This window comes from Accipiter gentilis, chromosome 6 (assembly GCF_929443795.1).
Source record: "Accipiter gentilis chromosome 6, bAccGen1.1, whole genome shotgun sequence".
Lineage (NCBI taxonomy): Eukaryota > Metazoa > Chordata > Aves > Accipitriformes > Accipitridae > Astur > Astur gentilis.
This window is the reverse complement of record NC_064885.1, coordinates 26,461,201-26,485,847: the sequence shown is the minus strand read 5'-3', so window position 1 is coordinate 26,485,847 and position 24,647 is coordinate 26,461,201. Positions and strand designations below refer to the sequence as shown.

The 24,647-nt window shown below is 41.4% G+C and overlaps 1 protein-coding gene across 7 annotated transcripts in view; it reads left to right on the top strand.

The window, feature by feature from the left end:
• Positions 1-24,647, top strand: part of PID1 (phosphotyrosine interaction domain containing 1) — a 91,859-nt gene that overhangs the window by 34,632 nt on the left and 32,580 nt on the right. For 5 of the 7 annotated variants that reach the window (XM_049803199.1, XM_049803198.1, XM_049803194.1 and 2 more), the window contains exon 2: positions 766-912. In XM_049803199.1, coding sequence (XP_049659156.1) covers positions 778-912 — 135 coding nt within the window. In that variant the 5' untranslated portion in view covers positions 766-777. Of the gene's footprint in view, positions 1-765; positions 913-13,122; positions 13,146-24,647 lie in introns of those variants that run through there. The other 2 variants (XM_049803200.1, XM_049803201.1) reach the window with 2 other exon arrangements.

Here is a 24,647-nt window from a genome sequence, read left to right as displayed (position 1 = left end):
GTTGAAAAATTTCTCTGAGTCCCCTGATTCTACAGAATTGATTTGGAAATCTTTCAAGGATTGGCTTTCTTCACTCTAAGAAGTTGCTGAGAAAGTTTTCATTCAGTTTCATTCAGTTACTGTCCATTTGGATAGTTCTTCACCCAAGCCTGGGAAGTTATTTCTTGTCTGTTATAGCAAGAGACAAGTTTTGAATGACATCTATTCATTAGTACCAGTAGTAGCATTTACATTGCAGACTGAAGGAACTATTGCTTAAAAAGGAAGCGAATTTAAAATTCACATGCTAAACACAAACCAATGAGGCATTCAGCTCAGTGGGAATGGTAACATCTATAAAGGTCAATGGAATGAGATGTAAGTGCAGAGGAAAGAAAACAAGAATGGAGGAGTCCATAGTTCTTCGAATGGTCTTTGATCCCCTGTTCTTCCCTCCATATGGTCGTTAGTAGAGGAACTGGGTCTATGAACAGTTTTATGATAAGCCTGGGGTGATCAGAGGTTGAATTTAGACTCTTTTTGGGACATACATGGTTTCTAATGAATCCTCTCATTTTGTGTGTCTATCTTTTTTAATTAAAAACAGTCTCCACATTGCTGATAGTAATAATGAATGTTTGCTGTCTTAAGTTATAAAACTTGTTAACTTTCCCCATGGAAACTTCCAAGGCACTGAACAGCAAGTGAAACACGCAGATGCGTCCAACTATTAACTTTCATTTTTCTGCACTAGAACTGGAGATAATTGCTTTTCTTTCTGTTTAGCACTTTCAGACCATGTTAAAGACCAAGTTGAATGTCCTAACTCTTCGGAAAGAGCCTCTCCCAACAGTGATCTTCCACGAACCAGAAGCCATTGAGCTCTGCACCACAACTCCCCTCATGAAGTCCCGGACTCACACTGGATGCAAGGTACTCAGGAGGGTAAACTTAAGGAATGAGACCAATGTGGAGGTGTCCCATGTATGTGTGAGGACTCTAAGGAGCCCAGAGTAACCAACATGGTCATTGTTGCTGTTCTGGAAACCCCATTAGCTGCTACTATTACTATAAAGTTTTTTAATCAAAAAAGTCATTGGGTGTTTCTGACCAAAAATTTTGAGCTTCAGGAAAAAAGGGTTTGTGTTGTGTGGCACAATGCAAATTGTGGCAGATTTCTAACAGCCTGCAGTGAACATTGCTTGTTGTAAACACTGCCATTGTTTCTGTAAGTGCTAGTGCTGAGATAGGAAATGAAGGACCAAATGCTCTGTATTTGCATTTATCAATCTGTACTAACAGAGGGTATATACCTACTGGAATAGGGTTGCAGCTTAAAACTCAATGTTAGTTTGTTTTTTGTTTTGGGTTTTTTTTAATTATTTTTTTTTAAGAGAGAGAAAAAAGGAAAAAAAAGGGGCAGGGGGGAGACTTAGATCTTGATTAGGTTAAGTGACAAGATGAATTTGCCCAGTTACATCAAAGCATAGCTTCTGAAAAAGCCCTTTTTTAAAGTTTAATGGCTTAAGAGCTTCGAGTATGTTCTGTGGTAAGAAACCATATAAAAATAGCAAACAAATCTGCTCTATTTGCATCTTCTGTTGGAGCCATTTTACTTGGTCGTAGAGCTCGCCTAGCCTTGCAGAGACATGGGCAGCCTTGCAGACTGAGCTGGGTACCAGTTTGGCCTGTGCTGCCAGTTAGGGCTTGGCAGCCAAGTCTCCTTCACCTAGCCCGGCTGTCAGCTGTAGGGAGTATTGGTCGTGGTGAAAACGGAGAGAACTGGGCTTCAGCCTCCACTGCTCTGTAAAGTGTCAGCTCTAGAAGAGCCATTGCCTGATGCTACATGTACCGGATAAGGTCCAAAGTGTGATTAAATGTCCTAGCCCCCTCCCCTGCCAGTGTGTATACACACACGCATGTGCACACACTCTTCCTTGTTGGAGTATGTGATGTGAGTGAGATGGGGTTGGAAGAAATTGCTTCCTGGTGTGTTCTCCTGCTTCTCTTGGCATACTGTGTGGATGGCACAGGCTGTTGACATGCTGTGAAGGGCTTTGCTTGGGCACCTCCAGGTCTGGCACTTCCTCAGCAAAGTTTTTTCTTGGGAAGTGTCATTTTTGTTTGACTTCTTGCCTGTCACAATAGCCAAGAAACAAGACTGCTGCTGGATGTTGAAGCAGTGCTGCCCTGTGCTGACACAGAATAATGCAGAGCAAGTGACCCTAATATGCTTTGTATGGTAGCTTGTAGCATCTGCTCTTCCATGGTGATGTCTTTTGTCCTTTATGTTGACATCTAATGAATTTTTAGAGAATATTAGCTATCATAAAAATGGTTCACAAAGTATCTGGCTTTCACCCCTAGTGAGGGAGAGTTCAGACGTAATAATGCTTTCTGAAATCAGTTTATCACTGTGAACGTGTGTAGAATTTAAATGAACCTTTTTACTTAACCTACAGTCCTTCAACTGGAAAAGATGGATTGCAGAGAGACGTTGAACACCTCAGTGAAAAGAATCTCATTCTATATTTAGAGATCGCGTTTATTTATTCATTTATTTTTCCTGCAATGTAACATAGTAGTGATGACTAGCGAACATCTGTTGCCACAACACTCCCCTTTCCTGCTTGCGCTGTTTCTCCTTCTCCCTTTCCCCCTGTAGCTAGCTCACCTCCTGCCACTGCTGGAGTCTTACGGTAGTGTTTTTGGGGTGGTGGCCAGCCCCTCTTCAGTCTATTCAGCCGTTGTGATTTCCAGTACCCCCCTATGGGAAGATGATTCCATATACATATTGTTCCTATGGCTAAGAAATCCTCTCCAGTCATTAACTGAAAGGCTCTGATTTTATCCTGTCTCTCTAGTGACAATCTCTTTCTTTTCCCCTCTCTTTTTTTCTGACTAAACATGTTCTTCTCTACAGGGCTTGTATCCTCCAGCTGTTTATAGGTAATTAGCCTTCCTCTCCTCTTTCCTGTCTGATTATTAGTTTCTTGCTAAGTGATACAATAATAGTGTTGCCATAACAAAGCCAGTATTTTATAATGCAAGTTTTTGATCTGGGAGGTCTGATCTATCACTGTTATTCCAGGTGTAAGGGGGGTGATGCTGGGGTGTCGCTGGTACCACCAAGCCTCTCTGGTTCTGAGACATGGGCTTTTCAGGCAAGAGCTCAGCATCCAGTTTTCACTTTCTTTCATGAGTCACACTCTTTTGATCCTTAATCATTTTATTCCTCTTGACTGAAATCCCTCCAATTTTTCTATGTAATCTCATTAATGAGATAGCATCATTCTTCTGACAGAGGCTCCAGACATCTAATTTTATTGCACAGTTTTAACATAAGCCTCAGCTGGCACCATCTTGTTATGGGAACTTGACACATGCAATTGCTTTGCTGTTCAGAGGTCTCGGCATTGGTTTTCTTATGCAATTGCTCTTTTCCTTGTCCTTTCATCGCAAGACAGGCTTCTCTTTTCTCTTTCATTTGGCGTTAGCTGCTGAATCCTGAAGAAACAAAACTTTTCTGCTGAGATCCAATCTCATTCCGTAATTGAATGGCATGGTTTAAAGAATAGCAGAGAAATGTCTTGCTTGAAGTAATCTCAGGGGAACCCCCCCAAAATCTGGAAAGTTAAATAATCGAACAAATTCAGAGAGCTGCTTTTTCCTGCCCAGTTCCAGATCTGATGCAACTTTGTTGCCATCCTGTTTCCTAAAATATATTTTTTACTGACAGCAGAAGGCTTAAGACACCTTCCCCCTGTTACTCCACATCTACACCCCCGTGCTTGGGCTGCCTGTGCTGTCGCTGTTCTCACCCTTCTAGAGTCATGGGCATGATTTCACCAAACAGAAGAAACAGATAGTATTTGCACTGATTTGCAGCACGGAGCTTTAGGCGCACACATTTCGGAGTTTGTGGTGCTGGTTGCTCCGTGAGACGAGTTGACTCGGAGGCTGTAGTACCCAAAGGGCACCTTCTTGCCCCCCTGCCCCTCCTTTCCCCACCAGGCCTGTTTGCACATGGGGAGTGACAGCCCTGCACCCTGGGGTTGGACTGTTGCAGCCCCATTCAGCAGAAAACAGAGCAGGATTTCTGGGTACAATAAAGCACCCGGACTCTGGGTTTTTCTTGGGGGTCATTTGCTTTTGTTTGAGTCATGGTGTATGTTAGATGAGAGGCAGGTCTCTCGCCCCAGAGGAACCACAGCTTCTCATCCTTCTCCAGCTGAGACTACTGGGGCAGGGCAGTGGGATGCAGTGCCCAGAGGGTTGTCATCTCTCTGGCAGCTGCGGTTGAGCACCCATGTGCATCCTGCCTCTTCCCTGCAATGGACGTGACGTTTGTGAATGCTGGATCACTAAGTGTTGAGGTCAGTAGCTACTCCAAAGAATGAAAAAACCCAGCTGGCTTATTGTATACCTGTAAATGGCAAGTCTCAGTTTAAGCTAAACCTCCCATTGCTGGGGAATGACAAAAGAGAGTGAGAACAAGTCTTTTGTTCTTCCTAGCTGGACCACACTTTCAATCACAGGTTTCTAATTTGCTTTTATTTAAATAGAGCATGTTGCTGTATACAGGCATGAGTGTCATTTAGATGTGTGTGTATAAAAATGTGTCCATCCTTGTCCAGATCCTAAGAATTTTGATTAGACTGTGGCTGTCCTGCTTGTCAAATGTTGTGCAGTCTTGTGTTTCAGCTGGAAGCCTCCTCTTCCCTTATCACAACACTAAGTACCACCAGATGGAAACTGAAAATCTGGAGTATCTCCAGAAAATAAGTTGCTCTCTACTCAGAAATGCATGCTTTCTCTGTGCCTTTTAACAAATTTTGTTTAAGTTCTGTGTGTTTTATTCTTCCTTAATGTCCTAATTGGCTTACACTGATACTAAGGTTTCTTGATTTCTTTCCCTTTGAGCTATGGCGGTGGCACGAAGGGAAGTGCCTAAATGACTCACTCTCTTCTGCTGTAGCTTTTCCAGTCACTGCTGCAGTAATGCAAAAGGACAGAGGTTAAAAATGCCGCCTGTGATTTTTGAAGTGGTGTCATAGGTTTAACTTTTTTTTTCTTCTTTCTGTTGGAAGGCTCTTCAAAGTGAAGTCAGTTCTAAATAATCAGTAGCTCGTTGTTAGCCACCTGGGTCAGGCAATCTTATTCCTCCAGTTCCCACCAGTGAACAAGCTTTTCTCAGCAGCCTTGGAGGCTGAGAGGAGAGGAGCGTAAACAATGAAAATATTGCATTCTTAAGAGTATGCTTTTATTAAATGGGAAAATGTATATTAATGATATGGCATTTGCAGGCATGATACCTCTTGCTTGCCTTTTTTATTGGATTGACTTGGTGAGATTATTAGTTCAGGCTTTGTGGAAAGTCTGATGTTGAAATTTCTGCAATGGTGTATCTTAGTTGAAAATTGATGAAAGTCTTGTTTAGCAATTTGTATAAATGGCATTAGAGTGGTACTGGTGTTTTAAAATCAAGTCTAGCACATATCGATAGAGATTTAAAACTTAGCTAAGAAGTAATATGAATAAATAGAGCTTGGTTTTTCAGAATGGCTTAATTGCTTCACTCACAAGGCAAAAAGAAAATGGATCCTGTACTAAGCTTGCTGCAGGGTGGTGATTACGGTGGGGTTTATTCAGGGCCTGTATAGCAGGAAGGGGCTGTGGCCACCATTGGGCTTTGCTGGCGCAGTGTAGCGTCAGCAGTTAGGCACCCAGCATGACTGTTGCAACTCTGGGACACACCTGATGTTGTTATACTTGTGTCAACCTACTAACTGGATTTGAGGTGTTTTCTGGAAGAGCTGGGCAGTGCCTGAGGGGCCTTAACCTGGGCAATGCCTAGGGCCTGCCTCTGCATTCCTGCAGCCTGCCCTTCAGTTGCAGCCCTGTGCCCTTTCACCAAAGCCACTGGGGCTGCCTGTTGCCCTTGTTGCTGCTCTTCTCCTGGCCTTGCTGGCTGCTGCCAAGAGTTTTCATTTTCCCTTTTGTTGCTCTGTCTTTTTCCCATTTTTCTTTTCTCAAAAGTAACTTTCACCATTAGAGACAATGCATGCCATCAACTGTGGGCCCTACTAATAAATCTCTGTGCATGTGAAATTGCCTCAACATGCTTTGAGAAACAGGATTTACATCAGGGTAGCAGAGACTGAAGTTAGTCTGCAAGGGAAAAGCTGATAATAACTTTATGGGATGAATAGCGAGTAATATTGATCGTGATCTGATTATGATCCATAGAAATAAAATGTTTCTCATTGGGATACTTATTGAATAAATAAAACATTGTCTTAAAATTGCCCTGCTAGGCCTGATTCTAATTCCTTGTGTAAGAGAGTCATTTAGGAATGATGTCTGCTCAGATATTACTGCCTATTTTTGGGTTTCTGCCTGGTTAATTTTGATTGCAAAAGCCTTGCAGTAGGACTGTATCTTACCACATGCTTGCAAAATACCCTATTCCTACTCTACTCTAGATGCCTCTACAGCAAATTTATTAATGCTCTCTTGCTGCTTTTATTGGTCATTGCACTTTTAAAACTTACTGTTGTTCTTTGTTGGTTTTTTTTTTCCCCTCTAGATCAGACTTTCCCAAGCTGTTTTGCCCAGCATTTCTGTTCTATACAACCTCTGCCACTTGTGTCCCATCCTAATCAGCTCAGCCTTGGCAGTGGCCAAATACCTTATTGCTTCAGCTTTCAGGAGACAGCATGCTCCCCGTCTCATGGGTCTGGTGGCCCCTTAACATTCAGAAAATGCCCAAATTGATGAACCATCCTCCCAGCTTCTTGCAGCCCAGCAGCCCACATTGTGTGGTTTTGGTGGTGGCAACCCCAGCCTCATGCCTCTTCTCCTTCATTGGTCCCCAAACCCAAAACTTTTGCTCTGGCTAGCTGAAGAAGTAGGCAAATGGCTCCCCTCTGCTACACTGTTACTGTGCCTGGGTTGGTTTTGTGTGTCTTGATACTAAATCAAAATTAATGCAGAGAGAACATTGTCTCTCATTTCAATATGCAGAGGCCAAGGTGCCCTTTCTTGTTTGTACTGTCCTGCTGGCTCAAAAGGGCTGAAAATGTGCCCTAAGACTTTCTGAGATGGGGAAATCCAGATGACATAAATGGGTGGTTAACAATCTAGTGTTTTACTTAAATTTCCATAGATAATGGAAATTAAAAACCCTTCTTCTCTTGAACATTTGTTGCTATTTTGGCTACTGAAACCATAGCTCCTTGGAAGCTGCACGTATTCTTAAAACCACCTCACGTTATCCTTATAAAGCTTAATAAAAATGTTCCCTTTGCAGCTATAGCATGGTCAGGAATGATTGTTTTGAGTGCAGGTTTATCCAGCTGTAAATACAAGTCCAGCTAGCTGTCTGGTCTTCATTACCATTTTGCAAGCCTGTAATATTAAGATGGCCATTAACTTTAATAAAGAAACAAATGAAACAATTGGGACAAGCTAAACTGTACCATCACACCCCAGCCTACTGTTTTCCACCATGTTTAATGTGAGTGTGAAGCACAGAGCTTATTTTCTTCTTGCTTCATTAAAGGCCTTCTGTAATCCTTAAGCATTACATATTTCGTACTGTGAATTGAGAGCTTGTTTTCTGCTTCTTTCTCCCCTCATCAAATGAACCAAAAGGACGCATGTGAACTCTTGCATGGGGCTAATCTCAATAGTTCCAGTATATTTAGATATAGTGCTCATTGGTGAGAGATACAGAGACTTTAATGATGTGTTTTCCAAAATCAAATAAACTAATGCCCCAACAAGTATGCTGTGTGAAGATGAACTATTTTGTTTACTTTTTCTTCATGTAGTGTTACAGAAATGGAAAAAAAAAAAAAAATCTTGATACGGAAGTTAGGGAAGAGTAAACTGCTTGCAGAAGCCTTACACATGATTGTATCCCAGAGTGCTTTAGAGAGTTTGGCTGATTCTTGTTCTAATATTGAAAATGGAGAGAGTTGCATGTGCTCATTTCTTTTTCAAAACATGACCATATGGTAAGGTTCTGCCCTGCACCTATGAAGTTAATGAGAGTTTTGCCATGGGCTCCATTGTGAGCATGGTGGGATGTAGCCATGCAGGATGGCAGCCTCCTTCAGGCGGCACAGTCTGTATGGTGTTTGGCACTGGCTGCTCTCAGCTTTCAGCTTCAGAAAGGACCGCTCTTGCATATGATTTTTTTTTTTTTTTTTACATGCATGGAAAGCCCATTTACGTCAATTAGGATTTATGCTTTAAATGAGTGCAGAGGAGCTAATAGAAATATGAAGAGTAGATGCAAGTAGAGAGTGTTGTTAAAGCATTGTAATGCTTCATTTCATGAAGTCCAGAAGTCTTAGGTGGAGAATAAAAATTGGCTAAAGCAATTGAATTAATCTTAAGCTGAGCCTGCTTTACACAGGATCTTCTGCAGTGTTCAGTTCTGCTATGTTGGATGTATTTTGGCATAATTTTATTTGCTTATTGGTAAAGTGGCATTGTAAGACCAATGTATTCTGAGAGTGGTGGAAGTTACGTGCTGTCAGAGATGTTGGTAGTATTTTTTTTTTCTTAGCATTTGCACCGGTGACATTTTTCAAGCCATGGTTCAAGTAAAGGACATCTTGTTATTCAGGAAGTTCTTACATCCCATCTAAAAATGGTCATGTATTTCAGTCAGCTTCACATTTCTGCTTTAACTACCTTTATAGGAGAAAGCATATGGCTGTTTTCTACATACAGTGGAGTAACTTTGCTCTAAATATATGTATATTAAAGGAAGGCAGTTTTGCCTATTTCTGTTTACTTTTGGATTTTCATTAAGAATATGTGTCTCAAACCATTTTAAAGAGTTCCATGAAAAAAATAAGACTGCCACCTTGGGAGAAGAGCGCTGGTGACAGAGAGGACAGGAGGATTTCTGGGAGGTACCCTGCATGTTGGTGTCCAGCACAGGGCTTGAACTACCCTGGGTGCAGGGCCTTCTCCCTGTGGTTCCCCCTTGGATTTCATTCAAGAGAGGGGGAGCTCAAGGCTGGGTGTACTGTGAGGAAGATTAGGGAGTGAGCTGGGTTTCACAGAGAGATTTGCAAAGAAAATAGTTGTGTGTGTGTATGTGCGTGCACTCCCAGGAGGACTAGAGGATTGTGTCCCCTACTCCTTGGGCTGGGTAGGAAGGCTTCCAATTACCGTGGACCATGCAGACAATGCCCAGACCGGTTCCTGGGAAGAGAGGTCCCCCCTAAGTCCTGACAATTAGTGTGCTGGGGGTCTCCTTAGCTGTTTCTGGGAGTGAGGCCCAGGGTCCCTGGCTTTGTGTGTGGAGTGACCTGTTCCCAGCTCTGCTTTGTCTTGCATGAAGAAATAGGAGCAGAAGCATCGCACCGGGTAAATCAGACTTTGCTCAGATATATGCGTGTTTGAGCCCATTTTTCTTGGCAGTAGGCTGCAGAAAATATCCCCTAAATAACAAAACCCCCTTGAAAAATGCAAGGAAATAAAATGCCAGAGCATCCATTAGCACATTGTGCTTTACTCCTCCCTTTGGTGCATGTATTGTATTGCTTGCACAACCATTGTGTACCTTACATTTCTTCTTATTGCTGTAGTTCTGTCCCTGAAGTGGATGCAGTGAGTCCCAGTGAAGACAATGGGTGATGATGCATGATATGGAGCCTGGGAAAAAGAGTTTTTAACATAAACAGAAATCCCTTTGGCGGGAATCAAGCACTTCCTTTGCCTTTAGAGCTTTGATGTTATTAGTTGCCTTTGATTGAACAAAAGCTTGAATTGGAAGTTATCAGCTCTTCATTTTGTTAGCAAATGGTATTTATCAGCAGAAATAATCTAAATCAAACCTCTTAATGTAAAACAAGGCACTAAACAGTTTATATTTCAATTAGTTATGGAAGAGATAGTGATTGACATTCAAGGAGCACTGTGTAAAATGCAAATAGATAGGAATTAAAAATGCTTTTTGTGACTTGGTTGAGAATGAGCACCAGCCATGCCTGAATTTCACCCTTGCTTGTAAAATCAACTGGGAAACTTGTGAGGTACCAAGGAGGCCAGGCACTGTGTGCTGGGGAACGCTCAGTAGCTCTTTACTATGTATCATTTGTACTTCTGTAGTATTTCTCACCCAGAAAGATCCCCTAACACCTTCTAAAACAGCTCTGTTGTCCTCTGCTGTTCAGCTGCCATTCTCAGCCAGCAGCCCTGTTTGCAGAGGTCAGATCAGCTCACCAAAGCTTGGGGGAAGGCTGTGTGGGGACACTGTACTGCAGAGAAAATATGCTAGGGAAAAACTAAAGAAGATGCTGAGAGTTAAAATGCATACTTCTATTAAGTAGTAATGCATTGAAAAAACGTACTAAAAAGCAATATATATTAATGAAATTCCTCTGATGCATAAAACTCCATGGAATACTTTTGTGTCTTGAAATCCAAATGTCTGTCTTTTTTTTTGTCAGTTCTAGAAATCCCAGTTTTCAGGGTACTTGGAGCTGTTGTCTAATTATAGCTGTCTTTGTAGGAGATAACATACTAAAGTAGTTTTCTCTGAAAGAATATTTAAATATTTAAAACCAATTTGATCTTTCTACAGCAGGAAATATTTACATTTTGAAATTCTAAATTTCCAGAATTCTTTAGGAGATAATCTTCAATTACACAAATATATAATGCCATATAGTGCATGCCAGGAAGGTCTATCTTTTGCAATCTGGCACAAAGCCAAGATACCAGTATGAAGCACAGTGGCATCTGTAAGGTCCGAGATAGCTATAGATACGTTAGGGTATTTATTTTTTATGCTGTAGAAAATATTGTGCTCATCACAATTGTTCAGGGAAAGCCGCCTGGTCATAGGAGCTAATTGCTTCCATAATAATTAAGGTTCAAATATCTAAGACCTAATAGCTTTTGACGTATAAAAATTAAAATGAGATTGAAATTTATTATGGTGGTTATGCTGAGCAGATGCTGCAGTCACTGTCGATTCTTTTGTTCTAGTGTGTCCTTGAGAAACATATCCATCTTGGTGCGGCTGTTTCAGTGTAAGGATGGAGCTGTGATCTGTGTTGCTGGAGAGCACAGGGTAGCTGGTGTTTCTCCATGGCCCCTAGGGCACATGGGCCCTACTGCGAGCTGGTTTTCAGGAGGAGAAGGCACCCTTCCTTCATAGCACGTACAGTTATTCTTTAACAAAATCAAAGAACTTCGGTTCTGTGGCCGTTGCTCCCTCATATTATTGCAGTGGGCACCTCCCCGCTCAGCAGCATGAAATGTGCTGGGAGAGGTGTTGGCAGATCTTTTTAGGCATGCTTTTTTGCAACAAAGACATGTGCTTATTCTGTGAAGGTATTCTGTATGGCTCTTCCCCTGAAGCCATGGATATTGTTTCTTTGATTGCCATTAGAATACTGCAAAATTTGCATTTGGCACTGGGTACCCACTGCTCACACCAGTTTGAGCCAACATGAGCCTTCTCAGGAATTCGTAATCTCTGTTTACAGCTGTACTATGCCCCGAACCATCAGTTCTTATTTTGGGGCTGATCCTGTGTGCTGAAAACTTCCCACTGAAGCAAATGACACTGGCAAAAAAGGAGGCTGCAATTGGATTACAGATCCATTCTTCTGTAGAAGAGGTACTGTTGGCCATGTTCATAGATGCACAGGCTGTGGGAATGTAGATTAATGTTGCAATCAAAAAATATTATGTCATCAGAGAAAAGAATGTCCTGTATGTGCCACCTCTGTTTCTGTTGGTCCCAGGAGTAATCCTGTTCTCCTTGTACTGTTGCAATACAGTCTGCAATGCAGTGTGATGTATAAATACACTAGCTTAGAAGAGGAAAGAAATTTTTCCATTCCTGGGGCTGGATGTCAGTGTCTGAGACTAATAACACTTTTGTTCATTTGTTTCATTAAAATATTTTTTTTTGCTTAGTTAATGAAAAGTTCATAACAATAGCCATCTTTAGGCAATATTTCTGGGCAATTTTAAGGGTTGATGTATGTTATCTATTGTTGATCAACTACCTTTATTGTAATCTGTTGTGAATATTTGATTTCAGGCTTGTGGTAATTCAGTAAGCGTTCTTCTCTGAGATTCTAGGTTGTATAGGAATAAATAAATGCAACAGAGGTATGATTATTAATTTTTTTTCCCCTTTAAAATTGATTGGTCTCCTTTCTTAAAGTTTATAGTCTGGTTTTGAAAATCAGTAATTACTCCTAGGTTAAGAACTTCCCTTGTACTACTAACCCAAAAATCTCTGGTATTCACCTTTAATCATTTCACAGCAAGATCCTATTAAATGATACATATTGTCACAGAAATAACATACTGAATTTCACAGCAATGTAAATTTGGAATTAAGTTTATCAACTTTTATCAGTGAATGAAAAACTAATGTTGTATTGGTAGTGTCCTGTTAACTTTGATAGAACAGAATACTATTTTATACCCACTGAGAGTATGGTCTATCCCTTTTTGGGAGCTGATGTTCATTTGCCTGTTAGATACCAGGGTTGCTTTCTGATTGCTAGAGCATAGCACACTGGTGAAAAAAAATTAATGAGTTAATCAGCTGAAAGATGGTCTCAATTCATTATGCTCTTCCGGGTTTTTTCACCTGTAAGGCCATGATGACACTATCTTCTGATTAAAGTGCTCTGTCAAGATTTAAATGGCATGGCAGTGACCTGCACTTGATAATAACAAACTCAAGATGTGTATAAACTTACATTTAATAGGTGCCCATACACAAACATTTCAAGTAGAAGGAAACTACTTCAACTTAAATTAGCAAACTTTAGAAGAAGAGCAAGTTGAAAGTGTCTTTATAACTGTACTTTATAAAATTCACTGAAGATATATTGAACTGTTTGCTGAGAAAGGTTTGCCAATGAGTAGTTATTTGGTGGAAGTTTTTTTCATCCTCAGGGACTTGTTTTATTTCAGTGTGTTGTGGTTTTCCCCCTGTCCCCCAATTTATTTTTGAGTAGCAGAGAGAAAACAGGAGGGAAAAAGCAAGCTTCAAGTCAGAAACAGATTTAAATTAATACCTCCAAGAGCAGAGAAGGATCTGTGTAAAGATTGGTGTAGTTGAGTACTAAATTGGGAGAGGTGATAAGGAAAAGACAAAATAAAATAAGGTAAGATAATATGACTGTTGTGCTTATTTTGAGAATGTCAATGAAGTAGATTCTGAGTATATTCTGGGACAGGATGGGCAGGAAAAAACCTGGTTATCGTTCTTTATGGTAGCTGCTGTTTTGACTGAATTATCTATAAGCTGCAAGTAATTCCCCTGAGCTGATGTCTGAATCATTCTTACAAATAGCACAATAATACACTTCAGCTTTGTCAGCTATTTGTAACCACAGTGGCCAGAATCCCCGTGGGAGTCATTGTTAATGGGATGCAGTTTTTGGGTTGGCTTTGCTATGGTATAAATTGGCATGCTTCCTTTGACTCCACTGCCATGCTAAGTTATATCATCTAAGAATTTGGCCTTTTATTTTGACATGTGGCTTGGGATTCCTAATGATTGAAAGCAGTTGGTTAATGAAATCAGAGTAATTGAGTACAGCATATGTGAACCAGTGCTGTTTGTCATTTGTTATTAGGCTGAAGTGTTAAAAATATTAAGTAATTCTTGAAATGATTTTTATGAAACAGCTTGATAGTTATTTAAAGAAAGGTGTGTTTTCACCCCAGAGCTTTGCCTTGAGTTACATTTGAAGGTCTTCATACAAGGCCAAATTGTGTGACTCTGCATTCCCAAGTGGGAAATATGATATACACCTAATAAATATGTTGTACGTATAATTTAAGTTTGGAATAGTTTACAGCACTTCCTTAGAAATACTGGGGATAAACTGAATGACTTTAATTATCAGTGACTTACTGATGAACTGCTCTAAGGTTTTGTTCTGCAAGACTTTCTGTATCTGTGTATATAGTTTTTGTTTAATGCTATCACTTGTATGCAGACGGTGTGCATCTCCAGGGTGAAGCTTGTCCCAGAGCTGTAGCTGTACTCTGAAGGAGGTTTAAGGTGGGGCGGGTGGGTGAGTGTTGGCTGGAGTGGGAGACACGTCTCTATTAACAGCTCCATGCTGGTCCTCCAAGGTAGGATGTGGGTGCATGGGCTTTGGCCACCCTGAAGTCCTGGCTGTCCCATCCCGCAGCAGCTCTGCTGTGCAGGGACATATGGCATCACTCCTGGCCGTACTGCCATTGAGGGTGAGGGGCCTGAATCGCACCCCAGCAGCTGCTCTGCATTACTTGGCTGGGTAGTGCTGCATAGCCTCTCAGCTGAGTGTCTTTGAGTGATTACAGCCCCTGAGGAACTTGCGTGGCATGACCTGCTGCCCAGCCCCAACTGCCCCAGGTGCAGCTTCACACTGCTGCTGTCTGACACTGATGTGTTGCACAACTGAATGCTCTCGTGCATATTTAAATAGGGTGCAAATGTGGTCTTTTTTTTTTGGGGGGGGGGGTTGGGGTGGGGGGAAGGGGTGGACACACTAAATAAAATCTGGCAAGGAAAACATATGCTGGGATTTCTGTGGCTTGGTGCTGCTCAGCAGCTGTAGTTGTGACAACTTTTCAGGTTCAGTGGGTGGTAATGTCACAGACACGTGAGCCTAGGTTTAAATAAGTAAATAAATAAATGGGAATTGATCAGACCCCAGATTTGGGATTTCTGTGTGCATCCCTGGGATGCTCACCCCACCCGTCAAGGATGGGGCTGCTCCAGGCCCAGCATGGCCTGTCACCTCCACGCACCTGGGGCCCTTCACTGGGGTCTGTCTCAGGGCTGTGGTGGGGCTATGGCAGGGCTGTGTGTTTCTCAGTGGCTGCTGGCTGTGTCAAGTGGAGCAGGGGTGGTTTTTGTGTGTTCTCCACCTTCAGGTGGCCCCATCTTTTAGGGCCAGGCGGTGCCTCCTGCCATCTGGGTACGGAGGAGGTTTGAGGACGTGTCCAGCCTTGTACCGAGCCTCAAAGGCCCGCGCTGGCCTCTGCGCTCTGACCCAGGTTTCCACAGGCCCCGGTAATGCCCCACAGCAAAGGGCTGGGGCTGGTACAAGACAAGTCCTGAGGCTCCCGTGTGTGCTCCTAAATGTCTCACTGTCTTCACAGCTGCCTGTGCCAAAGGGCTGTGGTGCAGGCACCTGCAGCTTTTCTGCAACCTTTGTCGTCTTGATAACTTAAGTCAACAGCAGTAAAATCTTCCTACCCCCCAAAAAAGAAACAAAAGAAAGCCCTCTGGGGTTTGTTTGGGTGGAGGGAAGGCAATAACACCCATCCCTTTCCTTAGATCCCCCTTGCTGGCCTTTTCAAGGAGGCTTGTGTGTTGTCGTATGCCTGAAATCAGGCATGGTAACTTGTGGCCATTTGAAATACTCTCATCAAGAATTTATGCAGTGGGAATTAAATTTCTATCATTTCAGGCAAAAGACTTTCAATCTGAGTCCTCCACTGTGATGCTAGAGGACTCTATGAAAGTCTGTTGTGAAACCAGAGGAGAGAAGTTTAGGTAATTTAGCCCCTGGACTTTGTAGCATGAGCCTTGTCAACAATCATGAGGCACTCTTACTGTCTTTTTAAATCTGTTAGCATGCCCTCATTTTGCAGTTGAGTCGTCATCTTCTGCTGTGGGACTCAGTATGGCATGGCTGATGTGTGCCTTGCTGGGGATGGGTGAAGAGCAGCGAGGCAGGGGCAGGCTTGTGATGGTCAAGAGCCCAACTTGACATTTGCACTGCAAGGCAAATGGCCAAGGGAAGTGCATCTTTCAATTAAATATTAAAATACTAGTTTGCAACACATTTCATAAGATCATGTTTATTCCAATTACCTCCTCAGTGAAGCGATGAATTTTATTTTGGAGTGAGACACAGAGATTATGATTACAGAGATCCTTCTGTAATTTCCCCCCCCTCTCTTTGAAATAGGTTGCATGTTTGCTCTCCGTTAGTAATTACCTTCATGTCAGTATGAGTGCAAGAGGTTAGAGAAGTGCACGATGTTTCTCACATTGTAGCACTTTCGGCATACCAACCCCTTTGCCCTGTTGACTACATGGAAAACTATAAATGTGTCATGCAGGAAGATTTAAATGATTGCTGTTAAGGTCCCAGACATTCATTCCAGAGCTGCAATTTCTTAAGAGCTGTCTAAGCTTTACCTTACATGCAGCCATCACAGTCATGCCGACTGAAATCCTGCTAATTATTTTGGAGACATTTTTGTATGACGTGTCTTGAGAAAAAAGTCTAAGCATCTGTGAAACAGATGAAGTGAAAATTCCTCTGGCATCTATCAGCAAACATAAGCAGGTGGAGCACATCCAAGTTTCTGCAGCTGAGGGAGGGGCTCCAGAAAACATGGTCATTTGCAGCACAGAGGGAAAATCAAAAGAAAAAATAATTACTTGTATATCTTAATTTGATGGTGCCATGTCATATAAGACCAGTCCAGCAACAGCAGCTTTCTGCTTCATTTCAAGTGCTATTGTAACTCAATTGTCAGGTTTGTATAGGAAATTAACAGGATGCTGCAGACCCTCTAAGATGCAAATTGCTGAATCTAGAGCTGTACACTACAAATAGGGCTCATTTCTCAGTTGGAATTGTGTTACAACGTTTGCACTTCTTGCCTGTGCAGGGTTAATCAAGGTAATCGCTGAAATACATTGCTGCATCAATCTCGTAGTTATAGTATTCCTGAAAATCAAATACTTCGTATGTTTTAAGGCAAACCCCATGAATTCAGAAATAAAAAATATGCTGCTGATGCCCACTAAAGGAAATGTGTGTGGTAAGAAGCTGGTTTTGCTGCCTGGGATGAAAGGCTGGCTGGCATCAATTAGTACTTTATGCATGTGCACTTTTATAGAAATAATTTTTACTGAGCAAGCCTCAAAGGCTTTTAGTGTCACTTAGTTAATCCTCATAACTATCCTGGGCAGAGCTGCACCATTATACACATGGGCAGACTGGAACAGTGAATCAGTTCCCTCCCACCCTATCTGTCTTTGCAAAGCAGCACTAGCTTCACTCAGAAAGGAAACCAAAATACAACATAAAAGTTATGGCAATGGTTGTGTGGTACGTTTTAGAACATCCTGCATGAAGCAATGCCCTTAAACAGTGTATGGGATAGAAATAAGATTTGTTTATTACATGAAGGACAACTGTAAAGGATTAAGTAATTTGTACAGTAATTGACTTCTCTACTTCAAGTGCATTGTTGATGTACTTGGATAATTGCATAGACAAAGAATGACATTTCCCAGTACATGAAAGGAAGCTTTGCCTTCTTCTCAAGAAAAAAGAGACTGGAGGTTTTTTTAAAATAAATGCTTGCTTGTTCTAAGAGCATGACTATGCAAAAATGCAGGCGTGCCAGATTCGACCCTGTGTGTGAAATGAGCAAATGTCCTTCATTACTTTCTCTGAAGTTTGCACCCACTTACAAACAGTCTGCAGTCTGTTTTCCATAGTAGTCTTTAAAGGCCAAGAAAGTGCAATTAAAATATGCAAATATGTAGCTAACTCAGTAGTTCCTCAGTGTCATGATCTGACCCTTGGATGAGAGCTCGGTACCTTGCTTTACAACTTTATGGTGCTTGGGTTGTCTGTCCCCGTCACATGTGGGGTGGGGAGGAAGTGGGAGACACTGCAGGCTGTATTCAAGAGGGAGGTGTCAGAAATGTCATCCCTAAAGTACAGGGCCTTTCTCTATAAGATTCCAGGGTGATAAGGAGGAGTTTTACTTTTCTTCTTCTTTTTTTTTTTTTTCTTCCTTTCTCCTGGAAGGTTGTTATAAAGGGAGCAGGGAATTAATAGAAAAAAAAGCCTAGTTCCCTACTATCTCATGCTCCTGTTGAAATCAGACAGTATATAGACAAATTATCCTGTAGTCATGCCTGACTGTAGCCTCAAGATATGAACAGTGTTTCTTTATTTCCAGCTGACAAGAGATATGACTGATGGTATAAATGAGGATCATCATTATGAATGAGCTGGAGATGCCCCGTGGTTTAACCCTTGGGTTTGGTTAAGCTGGTGTGTTGGTTCAGGGCTATCTTTCCAATTAATTCTCCTAAAGCTGATGAGCTGAATAACATGAAATGTATTATGGCGCATGTGTCAGGTGATGGTGAAGGTGCTGCCTGATTATATGGATATGAAAAGATGTTTTTAATAGAGCACTGTATATTCATAAGAAAATTCCCTATTCATTTTATAGCAGTATAACTCCACGACAACTGCACTAAACTTCTGTAATTGCTCTGGTATCCCACCACTGCAATATAAAGCACTGCTTTAAGTTCCTCCAAGATGAGAGGAGTGTTACATAAAAAAACCCCTACATATTGTCTAATATAGGAGACATATTGTTCATATTCTACCAAGTGAAATCTGTTTCGTATTTCTTTTGCTGAGTGTCCAGATGATATAAATGATTGTGGCCATTGCTGTATAGTGCAAAGCAAGCCCATGGTCTTTTCATGTCTGGAACAGTTTGACATAATCAACACGTATCTGAGATATTTAAGACATTTATTCAGCATCTAAAAAAAACCTATGGCTCAGGCTGCTATTCCCAACTGTAAAATTCAGGGATCTTTAGTAGAAAATGAAACCCCCCAAAAAGCCATGCATTCCTCACAGATAATGTATATTAACTTAATCCAGTGTTTCATTCCCTTTCTAAACATAAAAGCAGGGTAAGATAGTATGGACCACTGTTGTCCTGATCTCCTTATAAAGTGTGAGTAATGCCTAGATCCCTGACTTGTCCCAGTTTCCAGTTACCTTGCACACCCAATGAATGGATTCAGGCAGGAGATAGGTATGAGGGTGGTTTCAGGTTTCACATTAAAAGTGTGTCCCTACAGATCTTCTGTTCTGACCACTTCTTGGTAAGGGCAGGCAGCTTCAGTTTAGATTTCAGATTTTGCACTGGGGATACAGACCCTGGCCATATAGTACTGTCCACCTCTGAATTATTTTGTAGAGGCCATGCAGAAAAACTGGGAGAGTGGTTATGCTGGATATATAGCAGTACACTCTGGTATTGGTACCGTGACTAAATCCTTATGGTTGCATTGTGGTGAGAAATGAAGTTATTTTGTTTTATCAAAGTTTCAGTAACTCAAAATTGATTTACCTGGTTCACTTCAATATGGAGGGATGACTGAAGTGGACATTGCCCCCTCCCTCCCGCCCCCCCCCCCCCCCCCCCCCCGCCTCCTTCTTTTTTTGTAAAACAGACACTATTATGTTTACCTTTGCCTATATTTAAGTACAGCATTTAATCAGGTTTCATGTATTTCCTGGGGGTAGGATATACAGATGGAAGGTTGTATGCACACAAGAGCAATTCCAGTTTACTATGTGATATTTTTAGCATCCTTCAAGACAACTAAAATGGGGACCTGCCTCAAAGCAGATCAAGGCAGTTTTGCAGGACTGTGAGCAATATGGATTTGTCTTAGACAAGTAGCATTGGCTGGAGATGTTACTTTCACATTTATGAACAGTCCTTTAACAAAATCTCCACAAGATTAGTTCAAACAAACAATTTTCCAATTTATCTTGTTTTTTAAAAACAAAGAAAATAAATTACAAACATTATAAGGATCATTTTCCTTTTTTTCTTTTGAAGCCCACAGAAATAATGCTATCTTGGGGCCCTTTTGTTCCTCTTTGCAGAGTGCCATGAAGAAAATCGGTTATTGCCTTTTTTTCTCTGTCATTTTCTTTAGATTGAATAGAGATTGATTGCTCTTCTGGGATGAGAAAAAACAGGCTGTGTCATTCTGTGATATTCTGCCCTAGCAGCAGCGGAGAGTATAAAGCAAGCAGTTTAGTGGTGATCTTGATTATCAATGAATGTAGATTCAATTAAGTCAATTTACTTATATTATTTCCTGTTCATACAGTCAGTTCTGCTCTCTCATTGTCTGGAAGCTGCTTTTTTAATCATAGTTTTAGATAAAATTTTTAGTCCTATTTGAAGTTTATGATGACTCTTCCTTTCATATTGGTAGTAGTTAGATTTGGCTGAAGGGTACTATTGCTTGTTATGACTCTTGTTTGTTTTTTCTTTTTCTATCCATTAAATAGCATACCTTTCACAAGCAGATGCTGACCTTGGCATTTTGTAGATACAGAGATACTAGAAGAAACAGTTTTTTTAAAATTGCTTAATGAAGCTGTTAACAGAAGAAGCTGCAAAGCAGAGAAAGACAATTTGAAAATTCATAGTGATCAGATACTTCTTGTGGTACTTGTTTATTTTTTTATATTTGCATATGCAAAGAGACCGAACAGGCACAGTAGTGGCTCTTTATTGGTGGAAATACTCTCTTGCAACCACAGTTGACGTAGCAGCATATGCAGGCAGACCCTATTGATGTTCTGTGTGTTGTGTGTCCTGAGTAGTCCCTAGAACAGAAGTTATAAAAATGACTTCTTAGGACTTTGTTTCCAACGGCTTTTCTCAGTATAAGGAAATGTTTTTGTTCTTTTGTTACGTATTTTTATACTTATTTGCTTTTTGGCATTCAGTTCCCTATAAAATCAGCATCTATGTTTAAAAATATTTTTTAAAGGCAGGCAGTCATAAAACGCATATGGATGTGATGGTATTAATTTAAAATTAGATGTTCCAAAAAAACCCACAGAGGTGAACTCATTTGAGGAAACAGGTTATCTCCATACAATGCAACATATGTTTACCTAAAGAATGTTAATATCTCTAGGGATATTACCAATGAGAGAGGCAGCAAAGGCAAAGGATCATTCACATGTTTGGAGGAATGCTTTTAATTTCATGTAATCCTGTGGTATGTGTTTGAGATATATGGAGAGGTACAAGCATTTTGGCTAGTCCAGGCTTGCCTCCCCACTATCTGTATGTACTGAGGTATTTGTATCTCATCCGTACTTTGCTTATGTGGGGTAGAACAAATGGACCTGGATCATCAACTTGTTCTGTATTTCACCTCCAGCAGTGGATGCCTTGAAGAAGGAGAAACTGAAAAGTAAACAAGACAGTGCCTGCACCTGGCTGATTGTTCAGTGTCTAAAAGGGTGTGGGATGAAGTAGCTTGTCTTGTGCCTGATCTCAGCTGGTGATCATCTTATGGATCCTCATAACCTTCAAGCATGAGATTTGATTACCTCAGGTCTTTCTGTTCGTGCTCACATTGCTGTAAATATAACACCTGCTGTGTTATCTAACTTTGTAAAATGACCCAATTTTATAACCCTTTAACCAAGGAAGTACACTTGGTTAAAAGAGGGAGCCTCTTTGTCTCAGCCAGTACCATCAGGCCAGACAAAGTAAAAGTGATTTTTCCAGCTGTGACCTCTGTAAAAGCTCACAGACTACATCTGCTACACAGTGTTCCTCAGGTGGAGGTGTCCTGCTCTGGCCGTGCTATTGCCAGTGTAATATATGATGCATACATGGCAATATAAATATATTCAAAGTTAAACAGACCAAAATGACTGCACCTGCTGGTAGTCTTATAAATGGTTCAGTCATGTAATCTGGAGGGTGAGTCTGAGTGAGAGGTGCATTCAGATCAGGGCTGAGATATTTGAAATACCTCTGAATCCTCCATGTTAAGCAGAACATTTAGGAGGATAGTGTTAACAATAGTAAGAACCTGGAGGTATTTCCTGAGTGCTTAAATCATAGGTTACAAATCCTGTGCATTTAAAACCTGATTCTACATATTTCTCCTAGGATGTAATACCTACAGAAAATGTCATTTGAAGTGCAAGGGCAACTGAAAAGTTTTGCTCGCAGAAGGGAATATTTTAAATTATTGATAAATGACTGGGCCATAGGCATAGCAATCCTTATTTCCAGTGCCAGTCCTGAAATGCAGCAGCACAGTTCAATTGTATTCTGCAGTAAATTTATGCAAATTAATTGTCTTTCATACTGATGAAAGCTGTTTTCACTCTGGGCAGGATGAAGTGACTCTGATGTCTCATCCTGTTTTTTCCTCCCCTTTTCCCTCCACCCTGATCTCTGGGCGCACACTCTCATTGTTTTTTCTTTTTTCCCCTGCAGTTCCTCTCTGTATTCCAGAGGAGAAACCTGGTTTTAATTTTCATGTGTCATGTCTGTCTCATAAAACACACACACTGGATCATATGACTGTTGTGCAATATTAGAGCGCTGTTGAAAAGAGTATCACATAGAAGGACTTGTAAAGTCATCTTGAAATAAAATGTACTAAGTTTAAAATTCTAAAGGGGCAATAATTCCCTACAGATGACAGAAGTAAAGATACACTGACCATGAATAACAAGTACCTTTAAAAACAGTCCTCCTGGCTTCAACCCCAGTCACTGTCACAACAACCACCCCATGTGGCCCTGCTGAGCACGGGCAGGTAGGGAAGGACTGCCTCAGCCCCTCGAGCGGGTTCTGGTGGGACTGTTCTCATGAGCTTCCGTGGGGCTGTATCAGCATGGCAGTGGCCTCTGTGTTGTGCATGGAAGAAATCGCCATCCAGCGTTGGCCCAAAGCGTCATATTTGGATCACAGTCAGTGTCCAATTATGAAACAGCTACAAATAACTTATGTTGTTCTGCCCTGTCCTAAGGCTCTGTGTGACTAATGATTTAATAAGGTTTTACTTTGCACATGCAGGCATAGCTCTTTATCCAGTGTACAAATTCAGTAATGCAGTTTCAAGAAGTCTGTGGGAATTAGGCAAAGGAAGAAGATCCTTCATGGATGTGGGCTATAAACTTTCAGTGGTTTCTCTGTAAGTCTTTTGAACTAGGACATCACTGTGTTATTCATTCTCTTTTGCAGCTAATGCTGCATTTTTTTTTTTATTATGTTGCAGCAGGAATAATTACAGAAGTTTTAAAGTAAGTAATCCAGCTGAAAACACCTTTTTGCTCCCAGACGTTCAGACAATAATACACTTCCTAACATGAGACCCCAGATGGGTGTCATACAGGTAGATACATCTCTACTGATTAAGTGGAAAGATGTGGGGATTTTAGTGAAGCATGTTGCTGCTGAATTGCCAAGCTGATCTGGAAACAGCTTGTTTTCCTAGGACTCCTGCAGCATCAATTCTGCAGCACATATTGCAGCAGGACCCAAACTGTTTTCAGGCTCTTTGCTCTGGGAAGGGTGAACTGGAACCAAAACCAGACCTTCCTCCTCTGCTCTCTTCCCCTCCCTTAGCTGAAGCAGCACAGCAAAGAGCCAAGCTGATGATGATCTGAAGAGTGAAAGAACAAGGGAAACTGTAAAACATGTAGGATGTTATAAAAGCAAGTTAAGAGACTTTGCCAAAAAGCGCAATTTTTTCCACAAAAGTCTGAACCTGTCGTGCATGTGCTTTAGACACGATGCAAAACAAGAGGAGAGAAGCTTTTGAGTGCCCACATGGAGGGGAAGGGCTGTGCAGCTATGTGGTGACTGACAGAACATCCTCATTTTGGGATGACTGTTTCCTTCAGGATAATTTGGTATTCCTGTCTTACAGAAATATGAATAGGGGGAGGAAGGAGTTCACAGAGAAGTCTCTTAACCTGGCGTACTTACACACAGTCTCTTCTTGTTGCTGCTGTTATTACATACATCTGTCGTATTTGAGAAAATGCTCTTTGCTTTTCTTTTGTGCTTTGTTTCTTGATTTGCTGTCATCTGGGTGTGTTGAATTATAGATAGCTTTCACGAACAGAATAACAAGGGATGGTCAGCAAGGGCAGCCATGCTGTCATGTTGCTTCATTTTTTTCCTGACTTGGCTTTCATGGGTGTGGGTTGGGGTAAGGAAGGCATGAAGGGGCTGGAACTGAGCAGAATATGTCCTTTATGTCTGACGTGCCTGCTGAGTTTTGGTTGGCCCCTGTACTCTTAACAAACTGCTTGTTTGATTAAAATGCTAGGCCATCCAAGGTTTTCCTTGCTCCTCTCCTTTGCAGCTTGTCCCATCATCATGTTGCTTTCAGATTGAGAGCAAAGGTGTGAAAGTGCCCTTTACTGCTTCTGGACATGCAAACCAGCAAGCAAGAGAAGCATCACATCCTTCTAAATTTGTATGAGAGATCACTCATTGCAGAATCACAGCCCTGTGATACCAGGCGGTGAGAGCATTCTGCAGTGACACAGCTCTGGGAGGCTGGGGCTGCTGGTCCTCAGTCCATGGCCGAGGGCTGCTGCTGCCATGGGCTTTGCCGAGAACTTTGAGGTATTTCTTCCCGTCACATGCCAGCTAGGAGGGCTGAGCTGTTTGTCTCCACATCTGTCCCAGCCCTCTGCTGAACCCTGCTGTTGCTAAGGCTGGCACCCAAACAGACTGTGGAGCCAGAGGCAGGAGGTTTTCGAGATCATATCTCATCGTCCTGAAAACCTCTAGTTTTAAAACACTTAATTTTTGGTAGCTCTTGCAGGACAGTCTCCTAGGGGAAAACAGTGCTCAGTGAGAAATACTGTCTGGGAAGAAAATGCTGATTAAAATATATCTTGCTTTATGGAGCTGCTTTAATAAGTAAGAGGCAGTCTTCTGTGCCACGGACTGGAAGCAATCGTTTGTCAAGAATAGGAGTTTTTGGTTCTTGACATGCAGCTTTGTTTTTTAGAAAGACTGTA